The 19,138-nt window shown below is 38.9% G+C and overlaps 1 protein-coding gene across 2 annotated transcripts in view; it reads right to left on the reverse strand.

Annotated features, from left to right (window-relative positions):
- Positions 1-9,767: 9,767 nt before the first annotated feature.
- Positions 9,768-19,138, reverse strand: part of HEATR1 (HEAT repeat containing 1) — a 61,019-nt gene continuing 51,648 nt past the window's right edge. For both annotated transcript variants that reach the window (XM_021000399.2, XM_078156250.1), the window contains 8 exons: positions 18,365-18,523; positions 18,020-18,154; positions 16,079-16,183; positions 15,820-15,988; positions 13,781-13,935; positions 12,527-12,685; positions 11,599-11,707; positions 9,768-11,019 (listed from right to left, as the gene is read on the reverse strand). In XM_021000399.2, the coding sequence (XP_020856058.1) occupies positions 10,931-11,019; positions 11,599-11,707; positions 12,527-12,685; positions 13,781-13,935; positions 15,820-15,988; positions 16,079-16,183; positions 18,020-18,154; positions 18,365-18,523 (1,080 nt within the window). In that variant the 3' untranslated portion in view covers positions 9,768-10,930. The remainder of the gene's footprint in view (positions 11,020-11,598; positions 11,708-12,526; positions 12,686-13,780; positions 13,936-15,819; positions 15,989-16,078; positions 16,184-18,019; positions 18,155-18,364; positions 18,524-19,138) is intronic.

Below are 19,138 nucleotides of genomic sequence, written 5' to 3' on the forward strand. Positions count from 1 at the left end.
GGTTGTGCATTTTGGACTATCTGTCCATTTTATTCAGAACAACACAGTATCTTGAACAAAGCAGAAATCATAAACCACTGTAAAAGATGGAAGTAGGAACACTGCCCTGCCTGTCTCAGGGGGTAGCTGTGAGATTAAAGGGACAGGGCTTAGTACAGTACCTGGCACATAGTAGGAGCTTAATAAGATATGATTAACCCCCTTAGTCCATGCTTATATTTTACTTAATGTACATACCTTATCCCACATTTAAAAGGGATATACAAGATAGTTACAAAAACAAGGCTAAATATTAAAAATTCCCTAGATCCTAATACTTTAATCATGACAAGGCATTTAAAGGCAGCTAGATGGTACAATGGATAGAGTGCTAGACTTGAAGTCAAGAAGACCTGAGTTCAAGTCCTACACAATCTAATAACTGTGTCAAGTAACCTGGCCAGTCACTTAATCTCTGAGCCACAGTTGTGTTATCTGTAAAATGGGATAATAACATCTACCCAACAGGATTGTTGTGAGGGGCAAAACAGATTATTATTGAGCCCTTTGCAAAGTGTATCATTCTTACCTGTCTGTGTGCCTTACCAACTCTACATTAGGTTGTAAACTCTGAGGGGAGAGAAGTTGTGGTTTTTCAATTTTGTGTCCCTGGCACTCAGCTGTAGTACCTGAAACATAGTAAATGTGTAGCAATTGTTTATTGAATTTCCTAAGCAGACAGATTCCTTCTATTTGAGCTTTTTGCCAAGTTCAATTGTTCAAAAAGTTCAGTTTTGCTAAATTTAATTGTTCAAAAAGAAGAATTATAGGACACTGACACTCTCTTCCCTTGCCTTCTCAGATTTCTCAATCTACTCTTCCATTGTTTCTTTTCTGTCTTCGCGGCTTTTCCTCGTGACCCCTCAAGGTAGGGTCTGCTCCAGCCTAAGGCTTTTGTCTACATCTCTTTAATGGATTCCATTAGTAGGCCCTCTGTCTTTTTAGCTTGCAATCACCCTTCATGCTTTCCTTAGTAGATAGCCTTTATGAGTTTCCATGGTGAAAAAGAATGATCACTTGTTGGCCAATTTTCTACCATTAGCTAGGCTGGTTTTTGTTATGAGAGCCACCATATTCAAAGTTGTTTTAGACTGGCTTTAAACTCACTTCACATGTCACTGGCATAGCTATAAAGGGCCACTTTTACGCAAAGATTAAGCACTGTCCTGATATCATTGGTTCTCTTCAAGAATGAAGGATGAACAAGAAGCTTCAGAGTAGGATTTTAGTGGGAGAAAGCTCCTATTATAAATTTAAACATTGACCTGTTTCACAGATTAGTCTCTTTTGAATTTGGTTAGCTTTAAATCAGTCTAACCAGAACCTGTTCACCACTGACTTAGCTAGAGCCTGCAGCTTGTTTTTGCATGGCTTGAGAGTCATACATTTCTCAAAATGTAAAATCTTTCTTAGCTCATGAGCTTTTTTATTTAAAAATGTAAAAACCTTCTTAGCTCATGGACCATACAAAACAGACATTGGGCTAGATTTGGCTCTCAGGTCATAGTTTTCTTACCCCTGTACTAAACTGATAAAAATCCAGTTCTTGAGACACTGAAGACTGAAGAACACATCTGAACCAGGTTCTCACTCTGAATCCTACCATGTATATGCATCTGGGCTCGCAAATATTTTGACTATAACAATAGTGTTCTAAAATGTATATTTATTTCATCAAAATAGGTTCAAGATGTTCTTATCAACCCTTCTGACCCTGTAGCAAAAGCCTGCAGCAGGATCGACCTTCCATATCTCAGTTCTTATCTGTCACTTTTCACTATTGCCTTCACTGGCTTCACCATTCTGACATTTAGGAATGACAGACAAGACATTCAGTGACATGACAAGAATTGCATGAGGATTTGTGTTTTCTGCTCACCCAAATTTAGGACTTTAAAGGAAAACACAGTTATACAGATACCTGAATAACAGTTGAAATGACCGATTTTACTGTCTTGTTATTAAGTTAAAAACTTAAGTATCAGCAAGGTGCATAACATTGGGTCCCAGGAATGTAAAAATGAGCATAATTTTGTTCTGGATTTTATCCTAAAATAATAATAATAGCTAGCATTTATGTAGTATTTTTAAAGCTTCGAAGTACTTTATAAATATTATGCCATTTGATCTTCATATCCTCATTTTATCCTGAGAGGTAGCTTCTATTATTATCTCCATTTTACAGATGAGGAAACCAAGGCAGACAGAAGTGAAGTGACTTGCCCAGAGTCACACAGCTAGTAAGTATCTGAGGTTAGATTTGAACTTAGGTCTTCTTGCCTCCAGATCCATCACTCTAAAGGAGGCCATTGGCCACATTGAAATAAATAAGGTCTTTGAGGTTCAAACACCTCACTTCGAAATTTTACTCCTAGAAAGGTCTGTTCTGTATAAGGAAAGGACAAAGTGTTCTTGGTTTGTAATTAATACTATCTCATGCCACTTCAAGGGCATTGCTGAAGGGATCAGATTCCTAGAGTAGCTTGTCATTTTATTATTCCATACCATGGCAAGTATTTTAAACCAATATATTCACTAGATTTGGTGTGTACAGCTCACCTGTGGCTAAACGAGAGAGAAGATAAGCTGCCACCAAGAAAAAACAGCCTGAAATACTCTGATGTCATGCCAGTCCAAAGGTTGAGTCTACCAGGGTGTTTGTCTGATTTCAAGCCAAAATTCCAAGTGAGCTGATAAAGGAAAAATTAAACATCGGAGGGGGAAAAGAAGCAACAATTTATACCTTAGGCACTAAATTTCTAAGGTTGTTCCAAAATATAATCCTTATAATTAATAGTAGGTCAACAAATAAGAGTTACATTCTTGAAAAAGAGTAGAAAATGTATCGGTATAAATCCAAGGGTGTATGTGGAAGAGCTGCCACCTGAATATTGGGCAAAGTGCACCATTTGTAATTCAGATCAAACGACAATGACCAAGGTACCCCACTGTTTCCCAGCAGCAGCAGGCCTGAAATGCAGTTTGGGTCTTTTTGAGATGCAAGTAGCCCTCTGCAATCTTACATTATGGAGTTGCAGCAAATGGCACAATCACATTTATGGGTTGGTAATATACAGAAATGTTTATGTGTGAAATGTGCCAGTATTTCCATTCTTGTGGCTCTTTTCGCCGTCAATAATATGTTTATACTCTACATTTGTACATTCTTTCTTTTGATTGTACTGGCAGCTCCCCAGAGTTAATGAAAATCCATTTACTTATATAACGAGGGAGCCCACTACAAAATGTCTTTGGATGTGAAGCATTGACTTGGCTTGGTATTTCCCAAATGGAATGAATATTTTGGGGCTTGAAATCTAATTGGCAGAAAGCAGAAATGCTGCTTGCAGCGATGGAAGGGAATAAAATGTATCTGGAGTAACCTTGGGATACAAGGAAAGGGGAAGAGATTTTGAAATAAGGCAAAGAATTAAGCCTATTTTTACACTGAAAGATGACTATATGTAAAAAAGCTTTTTATGTGTCATTTCATATTTATATTTTAGAGGAAAAATGTCACTAGCATTAAAATTTTCTCATGGAATTCATATTCACATCATGCTGAACATCAGGGTCTTATTTGGGAAGTACTCATTTAACAGATATTATTGAAAAATTGTTTAGGAAAAATATACTTCATTTTTGACACACACAAAAAAATACTTCAGCAGCAAAGGTGGAGGGAGATGTGCAGTGAGAGGCTTGAGGAGATATTAGAGGGAGTGGAACAGGTGCTTTGGAGAGTGAGATACAGCAAATCAACTAGGTAGGAATATTGGCCTTGCTGCAATGAGAGCCTAGTTGAACTAAGATAACATAAATTTGTAACAGGACCAGCCAGCATAGTGGTGTTATCTCCATTCACCAAGGGGTTGATGTAGGAAGAGAAGGAGGAGGAGTAAGTCATTGCAGGGGTGATAGCCTACCTAGGAAAGAACCAAGAAGTGGAGAGAATGGAATTCATGAAGAAGGTGAAGGCAATGTAAGATGTAAGTTGGAATGGTAGAAGACTGATGAGGGAATTTCAGAGTTCATGAACGTGGAAGATGGAACATGTGGGTGATGGAAGGTCAAGGGTATGACCTACTCTGTGTGTAGCTGAGGTGGAGTGGAGTAGGTCATGGGAATTGAATAGATTGATAAACAAGGAAATAGGGGTACTTAAGTGTCTATTTTTATGTTGAAGCCCCTGGTGTGAGGAAGAGAGAAAGATTATGGGCCAGCTCTGAACTCAGTGAGGAAGGACAGAGAATGTCCTGAGGATATAGAGATAAAACCACAAGGTTTTGGTTTAGGTCACAAAGTTGGTTAGCATGAACCTCAAAGGAGAAGTTGCTTAGCAAAGGTTGTGTGATGTTGGGAGGGAGCCATGTCTCAGTGTGGATTAGAAGATGGAAGGATTAACAAAGGTTTAAGGTGAATAGAAATTAAAAAATTACTGAGCAGATATTCCAGAGGGCACAGTGGAAGGGATGGAAAAATCTAGAGTAGGCCATTGGGAGTTAGTTAAGGTGAGGAAGTCTTAAGTCAGGGATGGGTAAAGGGGAGTTTATGTTGGCCTCTTACTTCACTGAGAAAATTGGGGTCATTCACTGAAAGCTGCCTCTTCTTCTCTCCATCTTAACTAGATCACTCAGATGTCTTCTCCCACTATCTCCTTTTCCACCCCATGCTCAAATGAAGAGGCAATTTTCCTTGTCAAAGTAAATCTCTCTACATGCAGGATTCCTCTACAAGAGGGATCCATCCTTCTTGATTCCCATCCCTTCCCATCTTCTTCAGTAGATTTCCACCAATGTCATCCCCATCCTTTCTCTCTTGTTTTTCATCTTTCCCTCTCTACTGGCTTCTTCTTTCCTGCCTACAAACATGTCCATGTCTTTCCTACCCCTAAAAATCCTGATACAATCCCACCATTGTCAATTAGTTCTCATCCTATGTCTCTCCTCCACTTTATAGACAGACTGTCTGAGAAAGCCATCTACTATTGGTGCCTCCATTTCTTCTCCCTCCTCTCACTTGCTTCTAAATCCTCTGCAATCTGGGCTCCTGATCCCATCATTCAACTGAAACTTCTCTCTCTGAAGTTCACAATGAAGTCTTAATTGCCAAATTTAATGGCCTTTTCTAAATCATGATCCTCCTTGACCTTTGTGCAGCATTTGACACGATTACCTTTTCCTTCTGGATATAGTCCTCTCTCTAGGTTTTCATGACACTGCTCTCTCCTGGTTCTTTTCCATTCTAACTGCTCCCTCTCAGTCTCCTTTACTGGTTGTACATCTATATGCCATGCCTTCTAACTATGACTATACCCATATATCTCCATCTCAGTTTCCTCTCTCTTTTCAATCTATATTATCTCACTTTGTAATTTCATCAGCTCTCATGACTCAATTATCATCTCTGTGCAAGTGATTCCCAAGTGTATATATGCAACCCTAGTCTCTCTGCTCAGGTATAGTCACACATCCCCAGTTGCTTATTACACATATCAAACTGGAAATCCCATTGGCATCACAAACTCAACATGCCTAAAACAGAATTCATTTTTTCCCCTAAATCCTTCCCCCCGTTACAGGTTTCCATCTCACTATCAAGGGCACCACCACCCTCCAAGTCATGTAGGCTTTCAACCTTGGTGTCAGCCCCAACTCTTCACTCTCATTTACCCCATATATCCAGTCACCACCACCAACCTTGACTACCATCTCCCCTCAGATGCTGGTGGAGACAGCCCAAGACTAACCAAAGAGCCTTAGAAATAGTGTGTGCCTTTGGGAATAGTGTGTCCTAAACCACCAGACTGATTTCTAGCTCAGCCCCTGAAGCCAGTATTGAGGGGAGAAATCATTGTGGAGGGAAGCCCACCATCCTCACCACCAGCAATCATTACTGACAAATTAACTGCCATTAACAGGCAGATGGTTACAGGAGCCCTGGAAGTGGCAGCACCCTGTAGATCAACATTCTTACTTCTAGCTCAGCCTTCGAAGTGATTATCTGGGGAGATAATTCCTGTGGAGAACAGGCCAGCCATACCCACCAACTGCCGAACAACTACTATTCATAGGGCAAGCAAGCTAGCTTTAGTGAAACAGTAGGACATGCTGAGGGGGAAATGTGAGGTAGTATTTGCCTTTTCAGGCAAATATTTGACTACCATATTTCTTTAAGCCACGTTGGAGATGTTCTAGGATCCTGAATGTTAGAGCCTTTGAAATAGCTATGCTTTCAAGCTCAGTGTCTCCAGCCATCATCCTGGGAAAATCCCCCTTATGGAGATGCAGCCTGCCAACTGCTCCCACAGATGCCACATCCATATCTCTTGTAGACCTAGCAAAGAATGTTGTAGCTGAAGCCCTTTACACTGTCAAATGGTTCAACATCAGGAACTGACAGGATTTTATCAATGCATTAAAGAGGGATTATCAGAGAAAATATATAAGATATATACCTAGTAGTGGTATTGCTAGGTCAAAGAGTATGCACAATTTGATAGTCTTTGGGGCATAGTTTCAAATTGTTCTCCAGAATGGTTGGATTAGTTCACAGCTCCACCAACAATGCATTAGTGTTCCAATTTTCCCACATTTCTCCAACATTTATCATTTTCCTTTTCTGTCATATTAGCCAATCAGATAGGTGTGAGGTAGTACCTCAGAGTTGTTTTAATTTGCATTTCTCGAACCAATAGTAATTTAGAACATTTTTTAATATGATCATGATTTCTTCTTTTGAAAACTGTTCATATCCTTTGACCAGTGGGGACCATCTATACCTTGATCAGGACCCAGATGGCTCTAGAGGAGAGAGTTTGGCTGGGGACTTTGCACAGTCCTGCCTCACTTAAATCCATTTCACTTGCAAGTAATGACATCAACTACCTGACCTCATGGTCCTCTTCCAGAACAAGGACAAACAACAACAAAGAGGGATTATTATGTTTACAAAGAGGCAGCTAGGTGTTGCAATGGATAGAATGAAAGGGCCTGGAGACAGGAAGACTTGAGTTCGAATCTGGCCTCTGATTGTAACCCCGGGCAAATCACTTAAATTCTATCTGCCTCAGTTTCCTCATCTATAAAATAAGGATAATAGCACCTACTTCTCAGGATTGTTGTGAAGACCAAATAAGGTAATATTTGTAAAGTGCTTAGCACAGTGCCTAACATGAGGTAAGCACTGTATGAATGTGAGCTATTATTATGCTCTGCTTTGTTGCAGCATCCTGAGGATCTTGTGATCTTTCCATCTGACTCATAGCTGAAACTTGCCATATGGTGCTGTCCTCACTAGAACATGAGCTCCTTGAGAGCAGGGACTGCCTTTTTTCTATTTGAATCCCCAGAACTTAGCACAGGGCTTTGGATATAGTAAACCCTGGATAAATGCTCTGACCCCTCACTTCAAGTCTTAGTTTCCTTGGCTTCCTTCAAGACCCAACTTAAGTCCTCCCTTCTGAAAAAACTTTCTTGATCTATGCAGCTTCTATTGCTTTCACCTTTCAGATTAGCATCATCATCTCTCTCCATGTGTATACGGTATACACACACACACACACACACACATACATACACATATATGTATCTAGGTATTTACATGTCTCCTTGCCATTCCCCAATTGATTAATAGTCAGAGGATATGATAAGGTAGTTTTAGGAGAAATCAAGGCTATCAAGTCACATGAAAAAGTTCTCTAAATCACTGCTTATTAGATAAATGAAAATTAAAACTCTGAGGTACTATTTCATATTTATCAGACTGGCTAATATTGCAGAAAAGGAAAATGACAAATGCTGGAGGGGCTGTGGGAAAATTGGGGCACAATCATTGCTGGTGGAGTTGTGAACTGATCCAACCATTCTGGAAAACAATTTGGAACTAGGTTCAAAGACTACATACTCTTTGACCCAGTAATATCACTACTTGTCTGTATCCCAAAGAGATTATAACAGAAAGGAAAAAATCCATTTGTACAAAAATATTTATAGCAGCTCTTTTTTGTGACGGCAAAGGATTGGAAATTGTGATGCACCGTTAAGATCAGATTTCCTGTCTTGAGCATAGATGCAATTTTGATTGTTCATAGAGCAGACACTACCAGAAAATGCAGTACTGAATTTTGAGAAAAGATGGTGCCATAGAAATGGGGGGGCTTGTCTACATTCAAAGAAGTATTTCTCTCTCACTATTCAAAATTGTACCCTGTTATCATTAGTAATGAGATCAAAACACTGCTCTACCCAATGTGATGAAAATAAAGCCTGTATAAGCAAGTCCCAAACCTTCACATTTCTCTAACTTCAGTACTATCCCTCAAAGCTAGTTGGCAGAAATTCAGTGTAAGTAAATTACAAGTTAAATCATGTAGTGAATTTATTTCAAGGTGTCCAGATCATTTTGTCGTCTTAAATATTGCTGAAACAGGCCATCTGCTGGGCTGTGGAAATATTTTCATTATGGTGAGGTTTGATATGATGAGATTTTGAAGTGAAACCAACGTAAATTAATTGCTACAGCAAGGAAACCAAATTGCCCAGAAAGCACCTTAGCAAACATTTGATTTACTTGCCAAGTGGATAGAGATGGCTGCCAAAGGCAACACTGGGTTAGAATATAAACTCATTTTATTAATATGGGTTCTTCATAAAATCTTATAAAGGATGATAGATAAGCAGTACTATCTCATACAGAAGAGAAAAGCAGGAGGCTAAAACTATGAAAGTTTGGCAAGGTATCCATCTGAACAAAGGCCATTCCAAGGTCACTTGGGGATAAAAATGGAAAGAACTATGAACAGTAGAAAAATGGAAAAGATTTGCAAAAAAATATTGCAACAAATTGTTTTCTTCTTCAAGGAGAGCGAAACCACAACACTTGGACCCTGACATGACAGTTCCTGAGGTGTGTGTAGACAAGAGAAAGAAATGGTACAAAAGAGAATAAACATGATTGGATGAAGTAATTATTGGGGCAGCTAGTAGAAACAGTACTGGGCCTGCAGTCAGGAAGACTTGAATTCAAATTCAGCCACTGACACTAACTAGTTCTGACCTTGGGCAAGTCACTAAACCTGTTTCAGTTTTCTAGTCTATAAAATGGGGATAAAAATTGCACCTACCTACCTCCCAGAGTTGTTGTGAGGATTAAATGAGATAATAATTGTAACGCACTTAGCATAGTGCTAAATGTCAGCAATTATCGTAGAGGAGATCCATGCTGCAGTCAGTCCATACAATTGTGAGGGGAGAGGGACAAATTTATAAGCAGTGGAAGATCCCAGATGTAGAGGAAAAATCTCAGGCCTTCCTTACCGATGCCAAAAAAAAGAAAAAGTGACCCAGAAAATATCAACTACTGACCTGTTTATTCTCTCATCTTGATAAAAGTTTCACAAGTGCCATCTATACATCATTTGAGACCATCCTTCATGAGAGTGTTAGTAGGGAACAAGCATGTTTTCACCAAAGTCTTCAACAGTGGAGCACATCTCTACCCTCTCACATGTGATTCCTGGAGGGGTTGGGATGGAATGGGATTGCTTGTGTAGAAATAGGATTAGCTTTGGAAAGGCTTAAAGTCGTTTCATCTTGTGAGACAGGGGTAAAGGGACAGATAGCGGCAAGAGGCATGTGAGTGATATAAGATGTGGAAGAGGTGGAAAGAGTGCACAGTGGAAAGAAAAAAAGCCCATCCTCAAGCTAAGTAGAAAAAATTGTTGGCTGTTTCATTTTCTTTTCTTTATTTTGACCCTAACATCAAATAAAACGAACATTTCAATATACAAAGTAGAATAGAAAAAGGATTGTACATAAAACAGAGAATTTCTTTTACATGTAGTTTGCTCTTCCTTTTAGGTATGTAATAAATCCAATATGTAACTTTTCAATCTGCTTGTCTGATTCCTTCTGGCCTTCCTTCTGTTCTCTTCTGTGCATTTACAAAAAATGATTCAATGACCCTCTTTTCTTTTGTCTTTTTTTTTTAGCAACCGTATTGCTAACCTCTGCCTTCCCCCCATCAGTTTTTCATTACTTTTACCACACTGGCCTCCCTCTAGGAGAGACAAGTGAAAAATGACCGTAATGTTTAAAAAATTATAAATAGGCATTATCTAATTCCAATGTAATATACACCATTTAAATGGATAACAACCTTTCTGTGTGTGCAAAAACTTTATCCTTTTCTTATATAAACACCAGAGAACACTAAAATGTGTATACATTCACATATTAAGGATCTGTGATCTTATCAAAGTAGTTAATTGCATTTGGGAACTGCCTCTACTATCGTGGAAGGCAAATGATTTATTATTTCGGAGATTTGTTCTTTGGGAGTTGCCTAAAGCCAGGGGCTAAATGACTAGTCCAGAGTTACCTATCTAGTAAAGGTTAGAAGAGAATTTGAAACCAGGTATTCGGTACTCCAGTCCTAGCATGCTATTCATCACAGAACCCAATGCAATAATTTTTTTACAAAATTAGTTTACAGTACATGGACCTAACATTATGGATTATAGTTAGGTGTATTCTAGCCTTCAGTAGTAAAATTAAATTGTTTTTATTATTACCATAGCTAATTTTCTATAAAAAGTTACAGTCCAAATGAAAAAAAAGTAACATTTCTACAAAAGAAAAAAACCAGGCCAGTTGATATTAAAAAACATGTTTCATTTACTCTTTATGCAAATATATACGGTTAGAAGATGGCACTACTACATATTAATACAAATCAGAAAAACTGAAAGAAATACTGCCATTTAAAAAAGACAGCTCATGAAATTTTCTAATTTCAAGTAGCTGGTTAAGGCACCAACAACAGAGAACTAAGATATTCACAGATACAACCATAAAAGATGAATCCCAAACTCTAAACAAAGAAAAATTTCTTAGAAATAGCTCTGGAGCGGCTCTCCCAAGATGACTTCTAGTTGCTGAATCGTCTTCTGGCACTGATTTTCCACTTCTTCACATTCATCTGAGAAAAGAAATCTTCAAGTCAGTCTTCCTGCTCCTATTCCATTCCCCCACATTCCCTCATTTGCCCCAGCACCCCCTCAAAAGGACCTGAATACTGAAAGCAACAGTGTAGAAGTATCGCAGAATAACATTCCAGATGGACCCCCAAAGTGAGAAGGGAACCTTTGATGTCATAGGGCAAAGCCATCTAATAAAAACTCATCAGCACTGTTGTTCTTTTCACAGATCTGAAATCTCTCTGAAGCACAGAGAAGCAAGGCAGAGAGCCCTGGTTCTTCCTCAGGTGTGCAGAAGAATAGCTGTGATTAGATCACATACTATTAATCTACCCACTATCTAATTTCTATCTTGTTGGGAAAGTATTTCTATAAAACATTGCCATGTTTGTAAAGCACTTTAAACCTCCATACTAAGGTAGGTGCTCTTATTATCCCATTCTACAGATAAAGAACCAGGCTCAGAAAGTGTGAGTGACATGCCAGGGCCTCACCGTTCCTACATCCAGCCCCGTGACTGTGACTGGCCTACATGTGTCTGGTGAATCTGGGCATTCCCTCAAACAGTGTAAGAGGATTACCTTCCATCAGCTCTGCTAAGAAAGGAATGGATTCGGGGAGGAGCACGATGTAGTTCTCCCTCAGCTTTTCTGCCAGCTCCAAGACAGTAATCAAGGCAGCGAATCGAACCTAAAAAGAAGAAAAAGCTACAGCTCAACACGTACATCTCTATAATAGTTCTGAAAATTGAGAGGGCTTTCAATTGTAGAATCTAAGTATTTCTTTAGCTGTTTTGGGGAGTACTACTGCTACACATCTCCAACTTTTTACTGCAAAAAGCCCATAACTTTAACAATTTAGGATAGTATGGACAATGATTAGGCAAAAATTAACTATTCATTTCTTTTTTTCAGAACAAAGTGTAGATATCCATTTAATGCCAGTTTTTCTGACCACAGATATAAAGTTGGAAAGGACCTTAGGGGCTTCTGAATCCAAACTCCTTATTTTACAAATAAGGAACCTGAGGCAGAGAATTGAATCACACACACAACTGAATACCAGTATCCGAGGCTGGCATCTGAACCTGGGTCTCCCTAATCCAAACCAAGTGCCCTACTATACCATGCTGGGATTCATCTTTAATCATTACAATAAGAGGAAGAAATTATAAATTATATGAAAGAGATATTATTACTACCCTACTTGCCTCATACAGTTGCTGAAGACAAAGTGCTACGTAGAAATCATAAAGCTCTAGTGCACTACAGAAATGAAGAAATTAACCACCTCATCTTATATTTTACTGCCTGTACATCTTATCCTGTTATAACTAGGGTATAAAAATTTCTAAAAACCTTATAGCTAAATATTAAAAATCTGCTATGCCACTAACTTGTGATACCCCAAACAGCTCTTTGCTATGGCATGTCACAATTCATCACCAATTAAAGTCACGGGATACTATAGACATGCAGTAGTATCACCAAAGGATCACACAGCTCCCACCTTAGGCGATGTGTGCCGCATCTTAAGGAGAATTTGGTAGTTCAATGGTTTCCACAGAGAATCATCTGCCATGGCTACAGAAAACTGAGCAATACACGGTATCAGGTGCTTCGTCACTCTTTCCTGGAATGTCTCTTCTCCTCCAAGCATGTTTTCAAGCTAGTAAGAGCAAAACAAGTATTTTTATAAACTGTCTGAATGTTCAATTTGAACAAAAATCCTTATCTGTACACATTTCAATAACTTTCAAAGATCAGCAGAATGAAATCACTCTAATATTCTAACACCCCATGAAATGTTACATTCAGCAACAGCATAAAACAAATATTATAGAGATGAAATGTGCAGGGAGATTAGATAATTTTCTTAGCAAATTTATCAACCTTTCAAGACATTCCGTCAGATGAAATCTATGGGAGATACAGGTGATACTGTCATCGTCTATCATTCTCTCATCTCATTAAGGATCCCATTGGATAAAAACCTTACATAAAGTATGCATTATGTACTTGGGCCAACCTGCCTTGTCACAACAGAAGGAATGTAATAGAAGTAGGTACTGTGAAAGAATAAAAACCAAATCCAGAGATATAAAAGCTGATAAGGATTTCCTGCTTGACCTCACATGTTATACACATACAACTAAAATTACAAAGAATGAATAAAGATGGTTTTGGGATTAGGTATCTCTATCTTGCCCTGGCTGGAAGGGCAGTGGCCATTCACATGTCTGATCCCACTAATGACTGACATAGGTGCTCTGACCTGCTTTAGACCTGTGTGGGCTCGCCCCCTCCTTAGTCAGCCTAGTGGCCCCTCCAAGGGGGCACTCCCACACTGGCAATGATCTTAGCATAGTCCCCAGATCAGCTTAATCCCATGTCATCACTCCTGAACTCATGCCTTCCACCAGCCTCATCATGCCACTCTGGTAACAGGTACTACAGACATGCAACAGACCTCGCTTCAAAGCAAATTCAAGAATACTATGATTACAAGTGGCATGTAGGGGTACACAAAAGAACTGCCTTTATAAAGTATAAGCTTTGAAAACGAAAGAAATGCTTGATTGCAAGGAGGGAAAGTCCTTACATTCACTGAGAAAAGTAATACTCCTCAGCCAGGAACCCCTATGATTAATACTACATCCCACAAAGAGAACATTATCTACAATTTTAAGAGCTGTAAATCAAGATTTATCTGTGAGAAATTGAGGTTATCTTCCTCATAAAAGAGAAAATTCTATTCTAATACCTGGTCCACCAGAGGCATCATCAAGGCTTCGGCTCTCTCTTTGCTTACAAAATGCTGGGTGTCAAAAAGAAAGATCTTGTGCAGACAATCCAATATAAACTGTAGTAACAAACAGCTCTTTTCAGGTTCATTTTCAGAGTCAAAAAAGGCTTCATCTAAAAATAAGTAAAAATTTAGAAAGAGAAAAGTTTACATGGCTCTGCAAATCTCTGCAGTATATGCACTAACTGGAATTGGATTTCCACTCAGTCTAAGAACATTTAACTTTATCTAAAATCCACACATTCAATCTGCTTAATAAATCAAACATGAAAGGAAAAAGATGTTTGAACCGGCCTGGCCTGACCTGCAACTACAGCCTGAACACGTGCCGCCAGCGCCTCCAGGAGTATGTGAAAGACACTGGCTTCATCAAATTGGACCAAATTATATTTATGGACCTTGCTTCAATGATTGATCTACCATCAGCAACCATTTTACAGAATTCTGGACAACTAGTTGATGTGGCCACCTAAAGGTCTATCCTGTTGTGGAGGCTATACTAATTTGTACATGCAATTAAAGAAGGTCACTCAGAAAAAGGCAAAGTATGTATGTACTCTCCTGGTGTGTGCCCTTGTGGTTCTTCTCTTTCCTCCACACTTTACACCTTAATTGCTGGCTTTTCATCTTCTTTGCTCCTCTTAAATGTAAGTGTGAGCCCCCAAGGTTCTATTATAAGCCCTCTTCTTCCCTTTCTTTATGGTACCATTCAGTCTCTTGGCTTCAATAATGTTCTCTAAGCACCGAATTTCCAAATCTACCTTCCCAATCTCCTCCCAGAAATTAGGTGTTTTATTTCCAATTACACTTGGACATTAGGCAAGTACCTCAGACTCAAATCTCAAACCACACCTATAGTATTCATCTTTAAGACAGCTCCTTCTCCTAATTTCCCTATTTCTGTTAATGGAACTAGTACCATCCCAGTTTCCAGAGTCATGTTCAATTCTCTGTCTCCTTTACATGTCCAATCAGCTCCCAAAAGCTGTCATTTCTCTTTCTGCAATATCCTTTAAATTCTAACCCTGCTTTCTACTCCTACTGAAACCTAATTCAGCCCTCATCTCTTCTTTAAGCTATTATGATCAAGACCCTTAACTGGCAGGGGGGCTTCTAGTTTATTCCCTTTCCAATCCACCTCTATCTTAATGATTGCTATATTATTCCTTGTTATTCCTCCCTGGTTAAAAACTCTGGAACTGAAAAGTAAATGACTCCTCATTTTCTAGCTTGCCTCCTTTTTACCTACTGCCACTACCCTAGATCCTACTCTAATTATATCTCTTTTGTCTGGACTTTTCAAAAGCTTCCCAAAAGAACCACCTCCTGCTGATTTCAGCTCCAACCCAACCTACAAACCACTGACACAGGAATCTTCCTAATGCTCAGCTCTGGTCATTCCCTTGAGCTACCACCTTTTTTTTCATTCCCACTGCTGCCAAAAAAGTGCAATGCCTGCAGCCTGCAGTTAGTGGTGCTGCTCAATCTTACTGCACACGACTCCTCTTCCTATGATCTAAGCTCCAGCAAAAGAAAAATACTCATCATTCCCCAACTCTGTCCTGCCCTTCCCTGTTCCCCCCACCCCCTGCCATTTTAGCTTTATGCAATGCACCAACTCTACCCAGAAGCCTCCACCCAATGTCTAGGTCATGGATCACTTGCTGCAAGAAGCCCCTTTCCTACCAACCCCCAAAGCCAGAGCTTCCCTCCTTCCTTAGATTCCTCAAAGGCCTTGGTGCTTCCCTTCAGTTTCTAGTTTCCATTACCACTTTGTGTATCCTTGCATTATCTTCCCTTGGCTCTGTAAGTGAGCTCTTTAAAGGCACAAGTCTTCTTATTCTTCTGTTTCCTAAGAGCAGAGCATCAATTCCCTGTGCCTCAGAAGAGCTTTAGAAATGCTCAAGTAAACTATCCTCTCCATTACACTTCACAAAAAAGCTACAAGTATGGTACATGGCAAGAGTAAAAATGTCTAAATGAGATAAAAAATATACCTGTTTTGGAGATGTTGATTTGGTTCAAAATATCAGCAAAAGGTTTCACTAAATGGCCAGCAAATAAGGTAAAAAGGCCTTTCAGTTTTTCAGCAACGCAATCTGCCAAGTTGCACAACGTCAGCAGCCTGTCCTTTGGAGCGTCTTCTGTTTTGGCCCAATCAAACAGCTGAAGGAGAAAAAAAGATCCATTTCCATTTCATACTTTGCTGTAACAATTGTCTGGAACAATCCAGGCCTGGATGAAGAACAGTCTTACCTTAAAGAAGAGAGGTCTGAAAGTAACTTCAGAAAGTTTCATAACCATGCTCACTACACAGTTAATTATATAATCTTCAGTTTGACCAATTTCCTTTAGGTTATCCTGAATGTGAAAGAGAAATTTTTAGTTCATTAGCCATAATAACATTTATGTAGTGCTAATTTATAGTTTGTTAAGTACTTTGCATACATTATGACATCTCAACCTCCCTATATCCCTTTGGTTTAAGTACTATAGGTATCATAACCTCATTACAGATGAGAAGATTAAGGCTCAAAAGAATCAGTACCTCGATCAGGGTTACACAAGTCTTAAATGTAAGAGAAAGGATTTGCATCTAAGAGTTGTTATCCAAGTCCAGGGCAACAGAGGCACCAAACTCATGGCCTGCAAAACTCCTGAGTACAGCCCAAACCAGATAAAACTATAACTGGAAACTATTTAACAAAATAAATAAAAACACAACACGAACAATGTTAATTTGTGGTTTTCTGAGCCAACATAGTATGTGGCCTGCAGGGATCTGTTTCTGTTTGAGTTTGAAACCACTGTAGAACATGATCTACTCTGTCAACACTGCCTTTCTTTTTTTTAATGAGTTCATTTTTAAAAAATTAATTTATTTTGATTTGTTAACAATCACTTCTGGGGCAGCTAGGTGGCGCAGTGGATAGAGCACCGGCCCTGGATTCAGGAGGACCTGAGTTCAAATCCAGCCTCAGACATACAACATTTACTAGCTGTGTGACCCTGGGCAAGTCACTTAAACCCCACTGCCCAAACAAAAAACCAACCAACCAACAAACAAAAACAACCAATCACTTCCATATGCTTTTGAGTTTAAAATTTTTCTTCTCCTTCCTCCCCACCACCCTCCCCAAGACAGCACACAATCCGATATATACATATATGTGTGCAAGCGTGCACGCACGCACACACACACACACACACACACATTCTTATTATACATATTTTCAGATTAGTGATGTTGTAAGTAAAAATTAGAACCAACAGGAGGATCCACCAGAAAGAGGAAACAAAACTCAACAGAAGAGAAAAAAACCCAGCAAATAGTATGCTTTGATCTGCATTCAAATTCCATAGCTCTTTCTTTGGATGTGGACAGTATTTTCCATCAGGACGCCTTTAGAGATGTCTTAGATCCTTGTATTGCTGGGAAGGGTTATAAGTCATAGCACAACGTGGCTGTTATTGTATACAACATTCTCTTGCTTCTGCTCACTTCACTCAGCATCAGACCATACAAGTCTTTCCAGGTTTTTCTGAAGTCAGCCTGTTCATCATTTCTTATAGCACAACAGTATTCCATTATATTCATATACCACAACTTGCTCAGCCCTTCCCCAATTGATGGGCATCCTCTCAATTTCCAATTCTTTTCAACCACAAAAAGAGCTGCTATGAATATTTTTGTACATGTGGGTCCTTTTCCCATTTGTATGATCTCTTTGGGATATAGCCCTAGAAGTGCTATTGCTGGGTATGCACCTTTTTATAGCCCTTTGGGTATAGTTCCAAATTGCTCTCCAAAATGGTTGGATCATTTCACAACTCCACTAACAATGCATTAGTATTCCAATTTTTCCACATCTTCTCCAACATTTATCATTTTCCTGTTTTGTCATGCTGGCCAATCTGATAGAACACTGCCTTTCTTGAAAGAGAACCTGATATCTAGTTCTTTACTATGGCCCCAAATAATTTGGGGAATATGACAGTCTTTGATAATAAGTGAGAAGATAAATTTCATCTTGAGACTTCATCTCCTTTTCTCTCTTTCTTTGAATCACTATATAATCTACAAATTGAAAAGCTTCATGGAGAAAGCAACCAAAAATTATCCCCCCCAAATCTATAGCAATTAAGAAAGAAAAACTTGGGATAGAAAGCAGAACAAAACAGCCAGAAATACCTCACCTCCGAGTGTTCTGCTCTGAAGTTCAGGGCTTCCAAGAAAAATGCTGTTAATTGAGACTGATGAGAGTTGAGGTCCTCCTTGTCCATTACTGCAATGTGCTCTTGAAGGATGCTCATAAATGGACCTATTTGAATCTACCAAAAATACAGTGAACAGCTATAAGTACAGTTTCCCCATTGAGCTATATTATTCTAAAGTAATTAATAAAGAATTTACAGAGACATGTATTATAACTAGGCCCATAACATTCAAAGACAAAAGCTTTTGAACATTGTTTCTCTGAAAAAATAAAAAAATTTTTAACCTTCTCTTTTCTAAAATTCAACTCTGAAAATTATTCTAACCTTCCAGTTCTTCCCAATTTGCTTGTAAACTGTGTTGAGTGCTGACAATAAGACTCTTGGAGAAAGTGTAGTAGCCAATGTTGCTTTCAGGGATGTCACCCGGAGAGTTGCCTGGGAAGTAGGACCCATCTCCCTCGCAATTATCTCCCAACGAATTGCCTATAAAAATAAAAGTGAATTACTAGAGCCATAGGACTGCACCTCTATAGGAAATTCTTGATGATTAATCAAGAAATCAAATTTTATGATATTAGCATTGTCAGTGTTTGCCACAATTACCGGATCGCTCAGATTGACTAGTTTTTAAGTTTTACATAAATGAAAAATCTATGTTAAACAGAAACTTACTATGCCTTTACAGATAAACCTGAGCAGGGCATTGACTCGTCTCCCTCATGCTGGCAGCTAAGGGATAATGGTATTGTAAAGTGACATAAGAGTATCAAACAGACAGAACACAGGGCTACTTGGATTTGAAACTAAGAAAGTCTGAAGTACACAAAATAAACTACTTCATCTTGAAAGATTTAGGTACATCCCCAGAATAAATGTTTCTCTACAAGAAATCTGATTTAACCCTCTGACCTCAAAGGACACGATTCGGCTGTATTTGAGACTCTGAACCACTTTGTTACTGGAATAAGAAAAAAACCCTGACTTTGTTAAGTCAAATGGCAAATGATCAAACATAATGGAACAATATCAACCAGAGAAGAAACTCCCCAGGAAAAATCATTTTGTATTTTCAAAATTGAGATTTCAACTAGCTAATAC

Source organism: Phascolarctos cinereus, unplaced genomic scaffold (assembly GCF_003287225.1).
Source record: "Phascolarctos cinereus isolate Bilbo 61053 unplaced genomic scaffold, phaCin_HiC Scaffold_5;HRSCAF=322, whole genome shotgun sequence".
NCBI classification, from domain to species: Eukaryota; Metazoa; Chordata; class Mammalia; order Diprotodontia; family Phascolarctidae; genus Phascolarctos; species Phascolarctos cinereus.